We start from the raw sequence: 20042 nt of genomic DNA, 5'->3' as shown, positions 1-20042 counted from the left end.
ATACAATTTTCCATGCAAACCCAGTACCATTATAATAATGGCCTTTTCAACTTTTATGCATCATAAAAAAATCTCAAACTCCATTTCAAACTTTTCTTAACTGCACGAGGAAACCTGTGGGATTTGCAGTCCTTGATCACAATAACACTTCTAGATGAGGGATTTAAATTATTTGCTGAAACTTCTTGGAGAAACTAAAGAGAAAATAGTTGCAATTGCTCCAAGATAGAGGGAATTCAATGTCAAATTTCTTGGATCACTTTGAAACTGTCAACGCAAAGTTGTAAAATGTAAAAAAAAAGAAAAAGACATTGGAGGCCTCTCCTGACTGCTATTATTACTATACACTAAAATTCAACGTAGATCATTTCAACAAACTTGCTGCCAAAAAAGATTTTTCAGAATGAGCAATCTTCATAAGAAAACAAAAATCAGATTTTGAGTCTATGCTTAGCAATTGCAGCAGATCTTATTCTAAAAACCTTGCAAGTTCCAGGGAATTACACAATTGTCACTAAAATAAAAACTAACAAGAACTGGAAACAAATTAACATGACAATAAAATAATGGCATAGACTCAGAACACAGACTGTAAGAAAATTATTCATCTCATCAGTATAATAAAGTACAACAGAATAATTCAGAATGAAAAATTAAAAATGTACTAAATACAATGAAGAAAAAGAAAAAATACTAAATACAATGAAGAAAAAGAAAAAAAATTCTCCACCAGTGATAGAGAGTTTTTTAAACCTTGGGTTGTAAAATAAAACCTATCAAACCATAACTACGATGCATTAATTAAAGCCACGCTCTGCTAACTGGAAAATTTGCAGTGAGAACGGCTTTAATTCTGAACATGACTGAGGAAGGTTTTGTTCCAAAGCAAACACAGCACCGAAAGTAGCTGCGCCTTATTCAGATGCAGGTCTCCACCCTCCCTGGCATGGGGATGTCTTTTGAGGAAAAGAAAAAAGTCACTGTAACATTTATTAGTTGGAAATACTTCATACACAAGAAATATAACTAAAGCTGAAAGATAACATTCGTATCAATATACTTCCCACTCTTCAAGTCAGGTAATGAAATAACAAAAAGTCTGATATGAAAGACCTCTACCTAACAGACAGGATTTTTTTCTTTTTACAGTTTTTCAGCTGCAAAAGATCACCTGCATAAGATCTCAGACAGAATATTTAATGCACTGAAGGGGTTTATTTATTATTATTGTTTCACTGACTAAAATAATGTACTGCAATGTTTCTGCCATTACCAAAGTTGTTTTGATGAACTTACCATTAGGCTGCTTTACAGGATGGACAGCCACAAGACCCAAAGGCTGGTGAATGTTATAAATCATAACTGTTTGGTTTCCCCCATGCCATTTGTTGGCCCGAATTACTCGATTAGTATAGCGGTCACTCCAGTACACAAAATCTTCAAAGACAGTTAGAGCATGTGGATGCTGCAGTATCTAAAAAGGCAAGGATGTTTATTAACTTAGTTCTGGAGATTTGCACATTTAAAGCTTGCAATGAAGTAACAACAGAGCTGAGCATAATTTTTAAATAAAAAGTAATAAAGCAACTGTGTCCCAAGAGATATTTTTCAGCAAAAAAAAATATTAAATATCATCTGTTGTCTGAAAACAAGACATTAATTATGAGGAAAATATTTTTTTTTTCAATCTAAAATGCCATATAGACCCCATGAGATGAACAGAATAAGGAATTAACAAAGCAGTCTAACCACAGGGAAGAACCAACAGATAAAGATCCAACTGTAGATTTTCAAGAGCACAAGAGGAAATGTCTAGTGAGAATTACGGACCTGCCAAGAACTTGCATCCCTGATAAGCTCCCCTAAAATTTACCAGAGGATCAAAGAAGGTGGCTCATTTAGATTTCAGATAACCAGGAGTGGAAAGATTGCCTTGGCTCCTATTTCACACTAACTGTCTCTCCAGCGAAAAGTAAAAGCCCCAAGAGTCAATTCTTGATAACATTCATGTGGTTATTGATACCAGTTCCTGTGTACCAACTGAATATCTGAACTATTATGTTGGCACACGGACAGTGCTACAAGCTGCCAGCAGCACTTCATTGGGAGCTAGCCTGTAAGAGGGATGGTCTTGATGGAGCTGCGGCACACAGCAAGTCTTGGTAGCACAAAACCCTTCACTGCTGCCAAGAATAGTAGCAATAATCACTAACAAAAGACAGGAAAAGTTCCTTCAGGCTTTTTGTATTGTATTTGCCTACTGAAAATGCACCACCTACTAGCAGCAGTGTCAGATGTCACCTTCAGATATCACACATGCAGACAGAATAGATGAGAATGACCTAAAGCACTAAGCCTACACACAGCCCTAGGCTATGCTGAAGATCTCCTGAGAGACTGAATAGGATATACAATTCCTCTTTTTCCAGCAGCAGTAGCTGCTAAAATACTTCACATCTCACATCTGCTTCACTCAAGCATTCTGAAGAAAAATACACCCAAGTCTAAGACAATGAAAATACGTTTTTAAGTATCATCAGCAGGAACATGGGAAAACAGCAGTTCCTTATTAATGTCTTACCAGGTCACTTGCAACCACCTGTCGTCTGTTGTTTCCATTGTAATCACAGAAATCGATATAATCAAGATAGGCATCAGCAAAATAGAGAAGTCTATTTGGATAATCAATGGAAAGTCCATTGGGCCAGTAGATTTTATTATTAATAATCACTGTACGCATTTTGCCATCCATGCTGGCTTTTTCAATTCGAGGGTTTTGGCCCCAGTCAGTCCAGAACATTACATGAGCACTGAAAAAAGTAACTTGTGGTTACCAGTCTGGGAAAAAACTAGCTGCCTATTGAGAAACATTACATGAAGACTCAGTAACCAGAAAACAGAAACAATCTTTCTTAGAAAAGTCCCACACAATAATACTGATATTATTTATTTCATCAATATGCTTTACTTAAGGTATTAAGGTAATTCCTGTTATAAAAAATCTCTTAATACTTCTGCTGGTGTTTTTATTTGTCTATTACAGCAGCATATAAAAGCTACTGGTGTCACTGGTTTTCAATGTTGATTATAATCTGATTCTTCAGTTGCTACATAGTAATATAATACAGGCTTATACTTTTATAGGCATGCATTGAAAATGTTAACAGCACTAAAACTGGCAGTAAACAGAGCTCAGACATTGAAGACCTGAAGAAAAAGTAAAAGCTTGTACATGAACAGTTTAATTATCACATTTCATTTCCTCTATGCCACTTGCTGTCTGAAATGGGAAGGTGCTTTTGTGATAACATGAATATGGATTGATAATTATTTTAGACTTGGGGCTATGAAGGTAGGCATATGACATTAAATCACATACAAGTTTGTGGTATACCACCAACTGAAGTAATACATCATAATTTTGAACTAGTATCTCTTAAGTAGGAAGAAAATGTAGGAAAATCCTTTACAGGTAAAAAGCCATCTTGTTACATGGAAACAGAGCAACACTTCACCAGTAATTATCTCATGACTTTAAATATTAATCAACTCAGCAAATACAATAAATTGCTTTAAGTTGTCTCTTCCACTTGTCATTTACAATTCCAATACAATTTGGGCACGTCTCAAATTTTAATAGTTACATAATAAAATATGTATCTTAAAAAAAAAATTTAAAATCTTACTCAATTCTGGGATCTAACACTAGTCCTCTTGGGTTTGTTATATTTTCACTAATCAGCACAGTCCTGTGGCTCCCATCCATTTTAGAGACTTCAATTGTTTCCAGAACAAAGTCTGTCCAGTAGAGGTTACGACCTATCCAATCTACCGCTATACTTTCAGTCACGGTGACACCACTGTCAAACACCTGTTTAGTAACAAAAAAGCAGATGGGGGAAGGAAAAAAAGATTAGATTAAATTTTTCCTTTTGTATTTCTACAGATATGGAAAACAGGTAACCAAGTTTCCAACATCATCTAGGTCTACCATGCAGAATAAGTCACAATGTACATATTCAAAGTGATGGCAAAGCATAAACCCAAATGCTCCTACTAACATCAGCAGGTCTATTGAAGAAATTAGAATTTACTAATAGGAAAACTAGCTGATAGTTTGATGTTTTAAAAAAGGGCTTCTTGAAAGCATTCAGTTTGCTTTTCCAAACAGCTATATGAAATGTTAGCTTAGCATCTACTAAGTTGTTTCATTCTGTCTATGTTATCCCTCTTCTTACTGTATTTGGATTTCCCTCTTCCCCTTTGTTAACGGAATATACAATGGCTTAATTTTCTCTCCACAAAATACAAGAAAAACTTATTCAGCAAAACTTACTATTTTTCGGTCAGTCCCATTTTGGTAAGCACTCCAAATTTTATCCTGTGCTGTATCAGACCAAAAGATACGATTTGTGATTGAATCAAAATCAATAGCCACAATATTTCTTCCATCCCGAATCAGAGAATAAATACTGTGTGACTGAGAGGTGATGTTATCCACAACGATTTGGTTACGACTTGCTACCAGCAAAAGAAGATTCCCAGATTCTGTCAGAGGAATAGAAATTAAAATAAACCAAAGAGCCATTCAAAAGTAACTGGGTGAAAAAGAAACACTGAATAATTTAACATGACTTCATAGCATCAAAGCAGTTGTATCTAGACATACATATTGAAAGGACAAATTGAAATCAATTCTCAGGCCAAGATATATTGTCATATCCAGTCTGTCTATCCTGACTTTTAAATCTGCCTTGGCTTTTCTCCATCACTCTTTCTACAGACTCCCTTTCAGGCTCCTATCTGGACTTTAGGTCCTCTTCCCCATTGTCTACCAAGTTTGCGGCTGACATCCAATACTCATTCCTCCATAAACCTCTCTCATCTCTCTCTTCTGATTCAACCCTCAAAGTTCTTGGTACCTCCAATTAATCTACTCAGCTTGGTCTTCCTCCTTTGTAACCCACTTTCTCCTTCCCCCCCTCCCCTCCTTAGACTGTGTGGGAACAAAGGAGAAGAAACAAATTACAGGAAATCCATAGATTGCAAATTTATGTCCAGGTCAAATCCAAGTGTATTCTACAACCTGAGTGTATCACTAAACCAGGGAACCTGTAGAGACAAATTCCACTAGGTATATGGTTCCTCCATACTGTCAGTGTACCACATAAGAGATAGACAACAACTGGGAGTTAGGCTGTATCAGTAATGTTTGCTCCTTACAAATGAGCAAAGTACAGCATAGGCACTATGTAAGTCTTGTGAAAGGCTGGGATTTAAACACTTTGTGAGCATTGAACTTTATGAACAGTTAATTTTGGCCTATGGCTTAATAGTCCCTGACATTGCTTTTCTCCAGAACTTTATTTTTGACCATGCCAGGGTTAAAAATTACTTGAAATAATATATTTAAAGGAAGACTGTAAATGTTAGTTTCCAATTAACCCCTCAGCTGACAGTTTCAATTCTCAAGGTCATCTGCCTAGAACAGCTCTAAGTGGCTGTTAACATCAACTCTTTTAAAAGAGAGGAGTATTAAAACGGCAAGCTGGACAGTTTTCAGACACTGCTGTCATTCTTTAGATCATCTTTAGACATCAATGTTTCTCACCTGCTGCTTTACAAGTCCTCCCATTGGCTTCTAGAATGTATCCTTCATCACAGTAACACCTAAAAGACCCTCTCTCATTGTAACAGTGCTGACTACAAAAGCCTGGAGGGTCACATTCATTAACATCTTCACAGGTCTTGGAGTCATTTGCAAGCTGGTATCCAATAGGACAGGTACACTGAGCCCCAAAAGGTCCTTGAATACATTCATGAGTGCAGCCAGCATTATTGTCAGAGCAGCTCTCCTGATCTGAAGTTCGGTTGGGGAAAGAAATAAGCAAATAGTCAACAAAGGCTTCCTGTGATAAATGTAAGTCTTTAAAATTGCATTGCTAGCCTAAGAGTGCTTGTAAAACAACTGCAGAATCATCAGTTTTGCAGTGTGAGACTGGACAGCCATCCTTATGCAAAATATTACATACACAATGGCAAAGTAAAGGCAAGTAAAACCATTGCATGTACTGAAGCCCATCAAATGAAGGCCAAACAGAAGGCTGTCAAAGCATATACAACAACTTTTTCAACAACAGCTAGAAATATACAAAAATTTACTGTACCACTGCAAACCTAAAACTGTATAAATAATAATTTTAAATTGTTTATAGTCATACCTGGCTGGGGTTCATCTGAGAATGTGCATTGATTAAAGAGAAGAAGGAGGAAAGAACGAAAGAAAAAGGTTAAGTTTAAATCAGTTCATAATCAACATAAATACAAATTCTGGCTACACATGAGCTTTTTGATTTTAATCATGATTCTTGAAGTTAGAAATTTAAAAGAGAATATTAAGGACTGAATCACATTTCATCTGAATTTAAAGCATACTATGCTTTAGTGAATGTGCTCAGGAACACAAAGCTCATTCCCATGTAGTTATATAAAAATCTATATTTAATGTCAGTGGAAGTCCCATTGGAATTCAGAGCACAAGACTGGACATAGCTAACAAATTCCTCAGTCATCACTGTAGTCTCCTTTCACTGCAAGGAAGTTCCACTTAGAAATTTGAGCTTTAATTACACTGTGCTTACATTTCTGCAAGAAACATTGTGATAAAAAATAGAGCAAGCTGAATATTCCATTTCTTTCTGCATAACACATAGTAGTTTGTAGTAGATGCTTGAAGAGTAACTTACTGCACAATGGGGATTCATCAGCTCCATTAGGACAATCAGCAGTATTATCACATACTTTGCTGAGATTCACACAGATACTGTGACCTGGACACTGCCACTGCCAGCTGGGGCACCGGAAAGGTTGAGTTGGACAATCTCTCTCATCACTCATATCCCTGCAGTCATTATCACCATCACAGATCCACGCTCGATACACACAGTTGCCATTATCACAGCGAAAAAGCGATGGAGGACACGTTCTGGGAGGACATCTATGATGTTCATCTGAGCCATCTGCACAATCAAGATGGCCATCACATTCCCAGTTCTCAGGAACACAATTGCCATCTGACTGACATTGGAATTCATTCTGGTGGCACATCCCTGGTGGTCTTGTAGCTAGAATAATCAAATTCAACAGTTCAGAAGCGGTTTCAATTTTGGACAGAGAAGCAAAACCACTATGTTCAGTTCATCTCTTATAACTAGTTAAAATGCTATTAAGAACTGTGTTGCTTTTAGATCAGGCCATAGAATCACAGTCAATCTATATGACATTTCAAAATGTGACCAATTTAACTGCTACTTTATAATGTGGTCAACAATAATTGTATTGTTACACTTCGAGCAAGCACATATTGATACCTATGTACGTGTCCAAAGCTACAGGAAATTGGTTTCTGAAATTTTCACCACCCTGTGTTGTAATATTTTAAGTAATTTAAGAGTAAAAAACTCCTCAAAGAAAAGTTTCAGTCTAACTCTCATGAATACCAGTTTTTCTGCTTTCTAGATTAATAGACTTAATTTTACTTTAAAATCCTGAAACTGAGATGCCAAGTAAAACAAAATGCTAGAGCCAAAAGGAATGCAAACTCTCTTCTTTGCTTGAACAATCTACTTTTGCCAGCACAATCTGCTTAGTCTATTCTAAGATAGTTAGAGGGATGGAGCTTCTCTCTTATGAGAAAAGACTAAAAGAATTGAGATTGCTCAGCCTGGAAAAGAGTAAACTTAGGGGTGACCTAATTGTAGGCAGCTTTCAGGTACTGAAGGATGGGGAGAGACTTTTTACCAGGGCATGTAGTTACAGGACAAAGAGGAATGGCTTCACACTGAAAGAAAGCAGGTTTAGATTGGCTATTAGGAATAAATTCTTTACTGTGAGGATGGTGAAGCACTGGAACAGGTTTTCCAGAGAAGTTGTGGATGCCCTATCCCTGGAAGTGTTCAAGGCCAGGTGAGATGGGGCTTTGAACAACCTGGTCTAGTGAAACGTTGTCCTGCCCATGGCAGGGGGGCTGAAACTAGATGATCTCTAAGATCCCTTTCAATCCAAGCCATTCTATGATTCTATGATACTCTTGAGCCGGAATCTGTGTTTGAAATTCCTGCTCAGGAAACCAATAAAAAGACAAGTTTCCCTTAAAAGAATATTGAGGTTTCAACGACAGTATTTGACATAGCATATAAAGGACAATTCCAGAAGCATCACTTAATAACTGAAGTCTTTCTTTCAGCATCAGTATACTTACGGCAATCAGCCTCATCTGAGTGATCGTTACAGTCAAAAACACCATCACACTGGTAGTAGGTGCTGATACACTGGTCTCCACTTACACATTTAAACTCTGTGGCACTGCAGTTATATACTACAAAATTAAAAAATATTGAACATTAATTACTTATTTTACAGAGCTAGACTGCACCAAATTTACCTACAGGTGCCTAAGTCTGATATGGCATCAGTCCCACTGAAGACCATAATTTCTCTGAGACACAGAAAATGCAGTGATTTTGGAATTCACAGAAAACAGAGGAAACAGATTTAAGCCCTCCACAACCAGCCTAGAGATCAAAAGCATCACAAACAGGGTTAATTTAAGGATGGGTTTATTATGCATTCTGCTGTCTTGGAGCTGGTAATATGAGGACACCAAAGAGTCCTTTGGGGGCAAGTGTGAGGAAACAATAAAGAGGCATTCAACAAACAAAGTTACACTTACTGCAGTCACGCTCATCAGCACCATCTATACAATCTTTGTCTCCATCGCAGACATAGAAAGGGTCAATACAGCGATGGTCTGGACACTGAAATTGCCTCGGTTCACAAGTACCTGCGAAAGCTATTAAGAATGATAATAAATGCAAAAGTGTTTCTTTCCTCTCTTTTGAAATCCACACATTGCTGAAAAAGTAGAAAGGAATTATTCCTAACTTGCAGCATATAATGCAGCAAGTAGTAATCATATAAATTACAAGCACTGATAAATTGAAATCCATAATTTTTCATTTATATGTAGGTTTGGGCTCATGGAAAATAAACAGAAGATTCCATGTAGTGGTAAATAATTCGAAAGAAAGTATACAAAAAAACTATTGTCTTACTTCTGGTAAAAACCTTCAGCTTAGCTTAACTGACTATACCATTAGCCATCACTGAGATGACTCATGAAGTAAGTGTTAAGGACATCTACAGTTTAGCTGCTTTTTTGCAAATTACAGAGGATGACATTATGCAGTACCATGATTATGACTATCACATTTGTCCCTTTTTATTTTTTTTAATTATTTCTCTGCATTCTACTTCACCCTAGAAGTTCAAATTAGACAAGTTTTCCACATCATAAAGACTAAAAAATATTACTCTAACTTAGACACTAGTCCTTTTTTCTCAATTTCATTTATCATCCTTATAACAACAGATATGCCTATGTAGATATGCACAGATGACTATAGAAACAACAGGCAGTCATGATACTCACTGCAGTTTCTTTCATCTGAGCCATCACCACAGTCATTATCAGTATCACACAGCCAGATTCTTGGAATACATCTTCTATTATCACAGGTGAACTGGGTTGCAGGGCATGAAGAGGGTCCTTGTGTAGGACAATGCAATTCATCACTGCCATCAAAACAGTCATTATGTCTATCACAATGCCAGCGACCCGGAATACACTGTCCACTGGCACAGGTAAAAGCTGATGAAGCACAAGTATTATCTGAATAAAAAAAAATAAATCTTTATAAAGATCTCCAAAACTTGCATTTTCCTGCCACTGTAATCAGTACATTCAGTACACTTACAGAATGCCTAAAATATGCATCAAATTCTAAAATCGACATTGCTTAGAATTTAAAAGTCTGTTAAGCAACATGCTGAAGAACTGAATACTTATAAACTTTCTTTAAACTGCAAGAAGCAATAAAAAATTAAACAGCTAAGGACCCCAAAACAATCTAAAGAACAAGAAAAGTAATTTCTCTTAGTAACCATTTGCTTTATATGTTTCCCCAAAAGACATTCTGGTTATTCTAAAATAGCCCATTACTAAGAAACAGTTCATACCTCAGTCATACTAGATAGTCCTACGCATTAGGGAACACATTTTACTACTGTGTCCAATTTTCTTGTTCATCATTTGAAAGAACTAACTCTGAAGAAGTACCAGGTATGTAATAAAAGCCTCTTTGATATCTTCAGTATCTTATCCCCTCTTATATGCCTTATCAACGGTTATTATCCCACTGTTCTCTCAATTTACTTGAACAACAGAACACTTTGTGTGAGACACTTTACTGTAAAACCAGGAAATGAACCAACGTCATTTTAATTTATTTAATTGTTAAAATACAGATGTAAGAAATAGATCAGCATTGCCCAAATATAATGAAAACCAAATTTTTTATTCTGATGTTAAGTGAAATAAAAGGTGCTGCTTTAATCTTAGAGGAAATTAGGCAATGTATCTGGTTTTTTTATTTTCCTTATGGTGCCATTTTTTAAGTGTCTTCATCCTTACTAAGACAGCTTGTTCCTCTCCATGCATCCAAATTAGGCAAGCTATTGATATTCCAATATCTTTCAAAATTTACAAAAAATTAAGAATAAAGACAACCTTTTTCTTTAGAAAATAAGTTTTTGTTATTCTCTAAATTGAATTTTGAGAATAGTGAGATATTAATATTTTCATGCATCGTTTAGGTGGCTAGTACTGAATCCTGTATTACTATGCTATAAATTCCAAAGTACCGCATTATTCCAAATAATTTCTGAAGTACATAATCTCCCAGGAAGACTTCAGGATTTATTCACAGATGCAGCCCTAAAAAATTGTAGTTTATTCCAATGAAGCCATATTGATTCACTAAACTCCCTGAACTGCAAACAAGGAATACTAACTGTAGATTACAGAGACTACTTACTTAAAGAACCACAGTTTTGTTCATCACTGTTGTCATGGCAATCATCAACACCATCACACTGATAATATCGAGGCACACATCTTCCATTACCACAGGAGAATGAGTAGGAGCCACACTGCAAAGTGGGTGGCTCATTGGATGGATCTTCAACGCATGTCAGTTGATTTGAAGCCAGCTTCATGCCATAAGGACACCCGCAAACTCTCTGAAAGTTTGGCACTGGGAAGCAGAAGTGGCTGCAGTCTCCATTGGGATTTGTTCCTCTATTACAATAGTTAGAGCCTTAAAAGGTGATGGAGAAGATCAGTGTACACACTACTGATGACATCTTGGGAAATGTTAAAAGTGAATAATAATTGTAAAAAAAGGTGCTGTAACAAGTCCTGGTTTTGCACACACTATAGAACAAGGTCAAGTTCATTGACAGCAATAGCAGCAGTAATACAGAAGTGTCACATTACCTATACTCTTCCTTGACACAAATGTTTAGGGAAGCCAAAAACATACTACTAAATTTCATTCAATTTTCTGACAATTTTTGGCAACTGTCTGGAAACAAATGAGAAACTCTGTCTGACCAAGGCTGGGAGACCTGATCCAATCTTTGGATGCCAAGTAGTCAGTAAACCTTAGGTTTAATCATATGTTTGATGAGTGCATTGGGTGTTTTACTGAATTAACTAAAATATCAAATCCTTGGTTTAGATCATAGATTTGCATAGAATTCAGCAGTGAAAATAAGAAAAAATGAGTGATTTATGCATAGTAATTACTTGAAGTAATTTGATTATTAAATATTTACCCAATACTTGAAAAGAAATAGTTTAGTTTAACTAAAACTTCTACCAGAAAAGGAGAAATACAAAGTTGTAGTTGGTGATACAATTACACAAAACACAATGGAATCATAATTTCGTTTTGCTCCGCTATTAAGTACAGTAACAGAAGGAGTAGAGGAAAATTGCATCCAGTCACAAACTAGTGACATGTACAACATGTGATTGCAAGTGTCTGTGCTGCCTCCCTTGCATGTCAGTTATGAATCAGTGAAGCCATTTATAGAATTGAAACTGGAAATCTGCTGTCCTGACATTTTGTCCCCTATTCCCTATTTCACATCTCTCATCTGTACAAGGAAAGGGCTCACCTATTTGGGAATGAGCATCGAATGCTTTGACATGCATAATGTTACTAATGCCCCTCCTAATAATGGTCATTTCTCCTCCATCAGACTTCCTCACTCGAACTATTGCACCAAGTCTCCAATCAGTGAAATAGGCATAACCTGTTTTGAAAAACATTTAACATATCATAGAGCAATATGACATAAAAGATCGAGCATCATAAAAAAACCCTAGAAGACTTTTCATGCAAATTTAACCATTTTTCATAATTGTTAAATGAAAAAGACAAAAGAACCTTCACCACTGTCAAAGCTTTCAAAGTGAGCCCTTCAGTCACAGGACGACAGTAATTGTTAAAATCCTAAAATGTTGACCATCCCTGAAGTGGTGATTCATTTTTTCTGTTCAGTATGAATAGCCCACCTTGGAAGCTATAATTAGTACAGCACTACATGAACTACCTGACCTGTCTAAAATTATTTGAACACAAATATACATAAAATCAGTTCTAAAAACAAGCAAGTACTACTAATATATATTTTAGTAGAAACTTGCAACAGTGCTTTTTTGGGAAAATCAGTATTACAAAATCTCTGTCATTTTATGTCACAAATTCACATATCACCATATGAAAAGAAAAATCTATGATAACAATAGATAATATTTTTCAATGTCAGACTTACCTCCAAAAATAGTAAGGCCAAATGGGTGAGTCATCTGAGTAATATGTTCAAGAGTCCGTCTGTCCAGCCCATCAAAGGTGCTGTGCTCAATTTTATCAAAAAAGGCATCCACCCAGTACAACCTCAGAGAACTAGAAAAAATGAAAATTTCAAATTGAGAAGCGATTCTGAGAAAACCTTACATTAAAAGGCTTTTCAACTAATTGAAAGAAAAAGTCTTCAATAAAAGATTGCCAGTGCACACAATCTGACATAATTCCTTTATTTTTAATCCCTAACAGTTTAAAGGAAGAAACATGTTTGCTCAAAAGAAACTTCTCTGTCTTCTGTGTTGCCCTTACCTCCAGTCAATGGCAAGGCCATTTGGCCAGCCTAGTGTTGTATTGACAATTGGCAAGGCATGGGATCCATCACTCCAAGCCCTCATGACTTTTGCAGGACGGAACCAATCTGTCCAGAATATATACCTGAAAGGACACATGTAAGAAGACACATACTAAATGACACAATGTGATTAAACACAGCAAACATTTGAAACAGCATTAACATTTTTCTTTCCATCACATCCTTCACATGACATAAAAAAATACAGTTTTATGTTGTCCCTCTTCTCAAGTGGCAGTGGTACCAACAATTAATATTTATCCTATATACAAGTTCCAGAATCTTTGGAAGTGGTTTGGACCTTCACATATTAAATATTCATAAATTGGTTAACATTGTTAAGGTTCTCATGTAATTACTGACAGAAATATAATCAAGCAAAAATGCATCTCCCAGGTAAAACTTACAAGCATTTGTGAATATTACAAAGAATTTTCTCCCAATCCATTTGATTTACGCTTACATTCAAAGAGTTTAAGCTGGTATATAAGAGCTGAATATTTATATTTATATTTATATTTATTTATATTTATATTTATATTAAATATAAAAATATTTATAAATAATTTTATAAAGCAGCAAACAAAAACCATTGGGATAGACCAGTATCCAGATTCAGCATTATTCTTATGAAATTACTTTCAAAATATTGTATTTGGTTATTCATGAAAAATCAATATCCAAGAATTTAGAAATTCAGTAGTACAGCATTATGAAGCCAAACCATACTGCAAAAAAGACACTGTTTTGGCACAGACAAATAACACAGTGTATGGAATTTCAAAGTAAGCATTTCCATCAAAGAAAAGCAAGGCTTAATTTTGTGTATGGAATCACATATTGTAAGGTCTGTATCAAACACAGCCAGTAGTATCCAGTATGTTTCAAATAAAGAAATTCAGATAAAATTACAGAACCAATGTTAGCAGTCTGAGAATTGAAAGTATATTAAAAACAATTTAGCAAACTTCAGCTTTCAACTACGAGAAATAGCTTTCTAATCTGAGTGACAAGAAGTGAAAGAAACCAGGTTCTTTGGCCTTTTTATCAGCAAACAAAAGTAAAAGGAAAAAAACATAGTGCTTTTAAAGAAAATTCTTTTGAGTGCTTCGTTTATGTGGAATGTCTTTCACCTTTCCCTTTCCTCTGGGTGCTGAATCCTAGGCTGGAATGAAACAAACAAAATAAAGACAAGACAACTGAAAAGAGCTGGTATTTTGAAAAGAATGTGAATCCAGAATCAGATGTAAGTGTAATCTCACCAATTCTGTTTAAACCATAAATGTGTACATATAGTTTAAAATGAGAATCTAAACTTACCCAATAACAGGATGAACCACTATTGAGCGAGGATTGTTTAAATTCTGAACAATAGCTCTCCTGGATTTATCTGCCAGCCTCATCACACTAATGCTCCTGTATCGAGGGTCTGTCCAGTACAGGTTCTTCGAGATCCAGTCAAAAGCCAAATCTTCAACACTTTCCACTCTATTAGCTGTCAAGATCTCTCTTCCTAGAATTTTTAACACACATAATGATTGTAAGTGTTTAGAAATGGGGGAAGTAACATGAATGCAGTATTCTATTGACAAAACCTGTGGTTCCCCTTGGTAAAAATGCTACCTCTGTGCTACTTAATGTAAAGACCAATAACCAAGGGGAGGGAGGGGTGCCCTTTGCCCTAGACAAAGGTGGTGTATGTTCATGAGCACAACTGCAAAAGAGGGGAAATAAAGACTAGCCAAAGACCAGAGAAAAATCTGCCATTAAGTTTACACTGAGAGTTTTACAAATGAAGGTCAGTAAGGTCAATGCAGTAAGGCCATCTTGCTCAACAGCCAGACTTTACCTACTCTTTGCATAGTAAGGGTCAGCTGCAGTCTACCATTACGCAAGGCAGCAAGCAAGCTAAGAAGACTATATGCTGACATTTGATCTTCATTATAAATTGGAGAGAAACATTCTTTACACTAGCACGAATAGGATTTCGAAATATCTCACAAACTTAATGTTCCTTTTCTCTGTGATACTATCATAGCCAACATCCTGTTCTCCAGATAGGGAAATTAAAATAGAAACTCAGTTTCATACTACTGAGAGGCATACTTATCTGCATTAACAGACTGGTGAGGGCAAATACTAGTTGTGAGAAGTACTACAAATAGTTAATTCCCAAATACATTCAGCAAATTTGTCAAACAAGAGACTTGAACAAGCTTAATATGAGTTGAACAAACATTTTTGAGAAACATTTTTCAGGTTACTGGGGTCACACTGAGATTTATCTGTATATCTCACAATGTAACTCTACACAGTTTTTTTTAGAAAAATATATATAACAGTCTCCTTACCATAATGACTCTACAATTCCCAAGCATAATTCTCACCTGAACCATCAGTTTTCTGTTTATAGATCATGTCTCTACTTGTGTCTGAAAAAAAAATTGTGTCATCCTGAGCACAGAAGTCAATTCCAACAAAGTACGAAGGGCTCCCTGTTACAGGTATGATCACATCTTCCTGGGTGGAGAGATTGAATGGGATTCCCCGCACTGCCATCTGGGATGAAAACAGCAGAAACTGCCGCACAGCTGTGAAAGGAAAAATCAGACACAGACTTTACTTATTCACAAGGTGAGACACCTGAGCATTATGTAAAGCATTGTTTTATTTTGGCAACACTTACAGACTGGAAGTAGAAAAAAGAAGAATGAGAAAAAAGGCATTTAAATACTTACAGACCTAAAACCCGAAGAAGAAAAATCAACCCCAATCCACATTATTGGTCATGGGGCCAAATATTCCACTTCCATCGTTACTATGGTCCTAATACACTTTTAAAGCAAACATTATACCTATGGAAGCAGAAATCTGTACTCCATTCTTTACAATCATCCATAAAAAAGTAACTTACAGGGTTTGTGGAGCCACCATATACACTAGACAATACCTAGGCTAGCCAGATAACTGCATGGCCAAATAGTAAAATTGTAGAAAACATATCTGACTTGATTTGTCGACAGTCATACTAAATGTCTGTCAGTAACAATTCTGCACTCAAATAGAAAGCAGAAGACTGCTGATAGAAACTCAGAGCTCCAAAACTGAATCTCTTATTCTTGCCGTATGTGCTCAAAGGAAGAAGACCAACCTAAACTGCACATTACCGCACAAGAAAGCACGCTTATGTGTTCAAAATAATGCAAAATCTGCATATTGGCAAGCATTCATGCTTCATTTCAGGATTAAGAGCTCAATCATACAGCTGTCTACACTTTTTCCATATCTAACTCTCTTAAAACCCTCATTAAAGGAGGTGAGTTTAAGTTGTGAGTTGAAATGATCGTCAGCAGAAATTACTACATTTAAACTGTCAAAAAGAATTGTGGTGAAAAAACATGAAGTCCTTAACATATCGAAGCTATTGAAGAGAAGAAGGATGTTCTAGAAATAGCTCTAGAACTAATGGAGTAGCATTATTTCCAACAATTGTAAGGCATTTTCTTACCAACACAATGTCGTCCATCTATGTCTAGGTCAAAGCCCAGAATGCACCTACAGCGATAACCTAGGCCATCATTATCTGTTTTGTGGCTGAGAACGCAGATCTGTTCGCATCCCCCATTATTACTTCCACAAGGATTTCTTACTGGAACATAATACAGATGGAATTATAACTTCATCTATTAACCTAATGGCATCATTATCTTGATTTTTCAGGACTCTTTTCAACATCCAAAATAAATCATGTGGACTGTGTGAGAGTTAAATCACATGTAAAACATATCCCACCAGTTCTACACTGGAATGCACTGAAATCATGTCAGAGGTAACCATTGTTAAAGGAATTCAGCTCTGTACAGAGACACTAAGCACACAGCATTAAGGCCATAATTTGGGCTATAATCTTCTGCATATTTATATTATATATATATGTGTATAGATAGATAGATATAGATATAGATATAATTCTACTTCAGAATTATATCTGACAGACTTCACTGAACACTGGTAGACTTTCCACTGCATTCATTGCAGTGTTGAGGAAAAATTCTCAAACACTCATACTGCTCAAAACTACAAGTTTGACTCCGCTAAATATCAGTCTATTTATAAAGCTCCTCCTACTCTTAAATGTTGCATTTGACAGTTCATTACCTACAGGAGCTGAATGAAACAACTGTGTGATAAAGATCAGTCCAGTTTTACAATACGAATTTCTGTATCATAATTACAGTAAAGGTCTCATAATTTTTACCAATTTTTGGTAGCTTAGTTCCTAAACCTCCCTTCATAATCTACTTACGGACTCACCAAATGGCTGCCTGGCAGCGTGGTAAACTGTCACTCCATAAGGTCTCAGTGAAGACTGGTAGATCACTTGAGGGTTAGACTCTGAAAATTTGTTGGCTTTCACCACTGCCATTTTGGTCCAATCGGTGAAATAAACATTGTGTTCAAATAAAGTGATTCCATATGGATGAGGAATCAGTGAGCCTCCATGAGCTACTGTTCTCCTGTTATAAAGATGATTTTAAATTATTTACCAAATATTACCTAGAAAATAATATTATTAGCAGAAGAAAGGATATAGTATTCTTAATTAATTTCTTGGGTTTTGCTTCAACAGAGAAGCTACCAAAGTACAAATGAAAAAGACCAAATTAACTGAAGAGATAAAGCTAAACAATACATGGTTCATCAACCCAAAGGCCACAGCAATGAAAAGAGAGCAAAAGTGTTAGCAAATTCCAAGAAAACACAGTGAATAAAGATGAGAGGAGAAAAGATACCAACATTAATTTTATAATTTTCTAAGTGAAGCAATACATTGAACAATAAACCTGTCAAATGAGGAGAAGACGGTTTTTCAAATCAATACATAGAAGGTATGCTAAAGGGGACTTTTTTTCTTGTGTTTGAATAACTGATACTAATAACAGATGCAGAGATAAGTAGGCCTTTAAACAATACTATGCTGTAAGACACAGTCCAATAAAACCTCAAGGACTCCCTTCTTGCACGCTTTGATTTAGTGTCCCCAGCATCACAATAGGGTGAGTGATTACTTAATTTTTGACAGCAAAGATTCATAAAATGTAAGAATAGCATTTAATACCTCTCACACAAATTGGTGTTTTGAAATGGAATATGTTGTATAAATTCATCCACAAAAAAAAAGCAAAGAAATTATGATGGAAGACAATGAGTATAATTGAAAAAATAATAAAAAGCAAATGCTCTAAAAATGTGTACTGTACAGGTGGACTATAAAATATACATTATAAAATAAGGGCAAGAGGTATTCAAGCTTGAATAAGAGCAAAGAATAATGAATTAAAGACTGTCTAGAAGTAGCATGACACCATAGACACAAAGGTGCATCACATTAATTATGTTGTCATTTTCATCCTTTGTGTATCTCACTTTATCAGACAAATCTTTTTTGAACTAGATACAAAACAGTGTATCTGCAACCTTCAAGGAATAATATTTCACCTACCTTTGAAGTCCATCATAAGTTACAGTCTCAATATAATCAAACCGGCTGTCAACCCAGTAAAGTCTCTTTGACACAATATCCAGAGTTATTCCAGCAGGCCAGCCTAATTTTGTTTTTATCAAATCCTGACGATTTGTGCCATCCATGAAGGCCCTTTCCACTTTAGGATCACCAGACAGACTGTCCCAGTCTGAGAAAAACAAATAACTATAAAGAGATAAAAAAGAAAAAGGGTCACATTTCCTTGAGATTTTATAAGAAACCCCAACGTTTCACATGGAATTTAAAACCAGCACCCTTTCAGAAGAAAGTCTGTTTCTCAGCTGGCATACTATGAAAACATACTTTATACTTTCTACACAAGAAGTAATTTGCGTTTTCTTTTATAGAATAAATCCATAAAGAAACATGCTTTGACCCCAAAGACCTCCGAAATATTAAATTTCCCTATTAAATCACAAACATAAGTTTACTGCCAAAACTAAACCAGTGACAAAAAGATGCATCATGAAAGCAGCAGCCACCACTACAAGTTGCCCGAAATTGCCCTCCCCATTCTCTGAAGATCCATGTTTTCATGGCTCACATATACTTCTGAAGCATACAGGTTAGGAGACACTAACGTTCCTGGCTTCATTCCACCTCTGTATTTCAAATAGTAGGAGGTCTGTGGATGGTACCACAATTGAAATCTTTAAGGATAATACTCCTCTGCAGGGCAATTCCACAGTTCCCATTTTCAGTGCTGCTCATGCACACACAACTCCAGCCATGAAACAGATTCCACATATTAGCAATAAAAAGCATTTCAGAGCTCTCTCATAATTTAACGTGCAGAATAGGTTAGGATAGAATGCAAGTGTTTGAAATATTTTATGTCTGATTCTAAAATGATCACTCTTGCTGTTTCATAGCTGTCTTCTTTTACATGGGAATAAAGGAATTTCTGACATCTTTTACCATTACCTGATAAAGATCACTTACCCAACAGTCGGATCAAGTGCTATTCCTCTAGGATTTCCAAGACTTTCAGCAATAAGAGTCACACGGTTTGTTCCATCCAAGTTAACCATATCTATTCTGTTCACACTGGTCTCGACCACATACAGTTTATTGTTAACCCAATCCACTGCTAGATTTTCAGGTGTGTCAACTGAAACATTTAAAACTTCTTGGAAATCAGAGCCATCAACATTAATAGAAAAAACCTGAAAACAATACAAATATTGTCAGTATCCGTATGATGTTTTGCTAATCACAAGACACTTGCCTTTTATCATCACACTAAGCACAAATCCACAATTGGCCACCAGATACAACCAATTTACCTTCTAAGTTATTCCTTAGCTTAGGATTTTTTTGCAAAAATCTGGAAAACTATGCAAGAATTGCAGGAAGCTTGCCTTCAACTAGC

General features: G+C 35.9%; 1 protein-coding gene across 2 annotated transcripts in view; it reads right to left on the bottom strand.

The window, feature by feature from the left end:
* LRP2 (LDL receptor related protein 2) overlaps positions 1 to 20042 on the bottom strand; it is a 115015-nt gene that overhangs the window by 57756 nt on the left and 37217 nt on the right. For both annotated transcript variants that reach the window (XM_085066525.1, XM_085066526.1), the window contains exons 12-30: positions 19613 to 19836; positions 18629 to 18835; positions 17440 to 17642; positions 16634 to 16774; positions 15513 to 15716; positions 14446 to 14638; positions 13083 to 13208; positions 12742 to 12872; positions 12082 to 12219; positions 10935 to 11216; positions 9491 to 9730; positions 8732 to 8851; positions 8261 to 8377; positions 6747 to 7124; positions 5612 to 5860; positions 4337 to 4548; positions 3687 to 3871; positions 2582 to 2810; positions 1297 to 1474 (exon numbers count right to left, since the gene is read on the bottom strand). In XM_085066525.1, coding sequence (XP_084922651.1) covers positions 1297 to 1474; positions 2582 to 2810; positions 3687 to 3871; positions 4337 to 4548; positions 5612 to 5860; positions 6747 to 7124; positions 8261 to 8377; positions 8732 to 8851; positions 9491 to 9730; positions 10935 to 11216; positions 12082 to 12219; positions 12742 to 12872; positions 13083 to 13208; positions 14446 to 14638; positions 15513 to 15716; positions 16634 to 16774; positions 17440 to 17642; positions 18629 to 18835; positions 19613 to 19836 — 3757 coding nt within the window. The remainder of the gene's footprint in view (positions 1 to 1296; positions 1475 to 2581; positions 2811 to 3686; positions 3872 to 4336; positions 4549 to 5611; positions 5861 to 6746; positions 7125 to 8260; positions 8378 to 8731; positions 8852 to 9490; positions 9731 to 10934; positions 11217 to 12081; positions 12220 to 12741; positions 12873 to 13082; positions 13209 to 14445; positions 14639 to 15512; positions 15717 to 16633; positions 16775 to 17439; positions 17643 to 18628; positions 18836 to 19612; positions 19837 to 20042) is intronic.

The sequence above is a fragment of the Lichenostomus cassidix genome, chromosome 7, assembly GCF_008360975.1.
Source record: "Lichenostomus cassidix isolate B80296 chromosome 7, HeHo_3.0, whole genome shotgun sequence".
NCBI lineage: Eukaryota > Metazoa > Chordata > Aves > Passeriformes > Meliphagidae > Lichenostomus > Lichenostomus cassidix.
The sequence above is the reverse complement of the archived record's forward strand: the minus strand, read 5'-3'. Positions and strand labels throughout refer to the sequence as shown.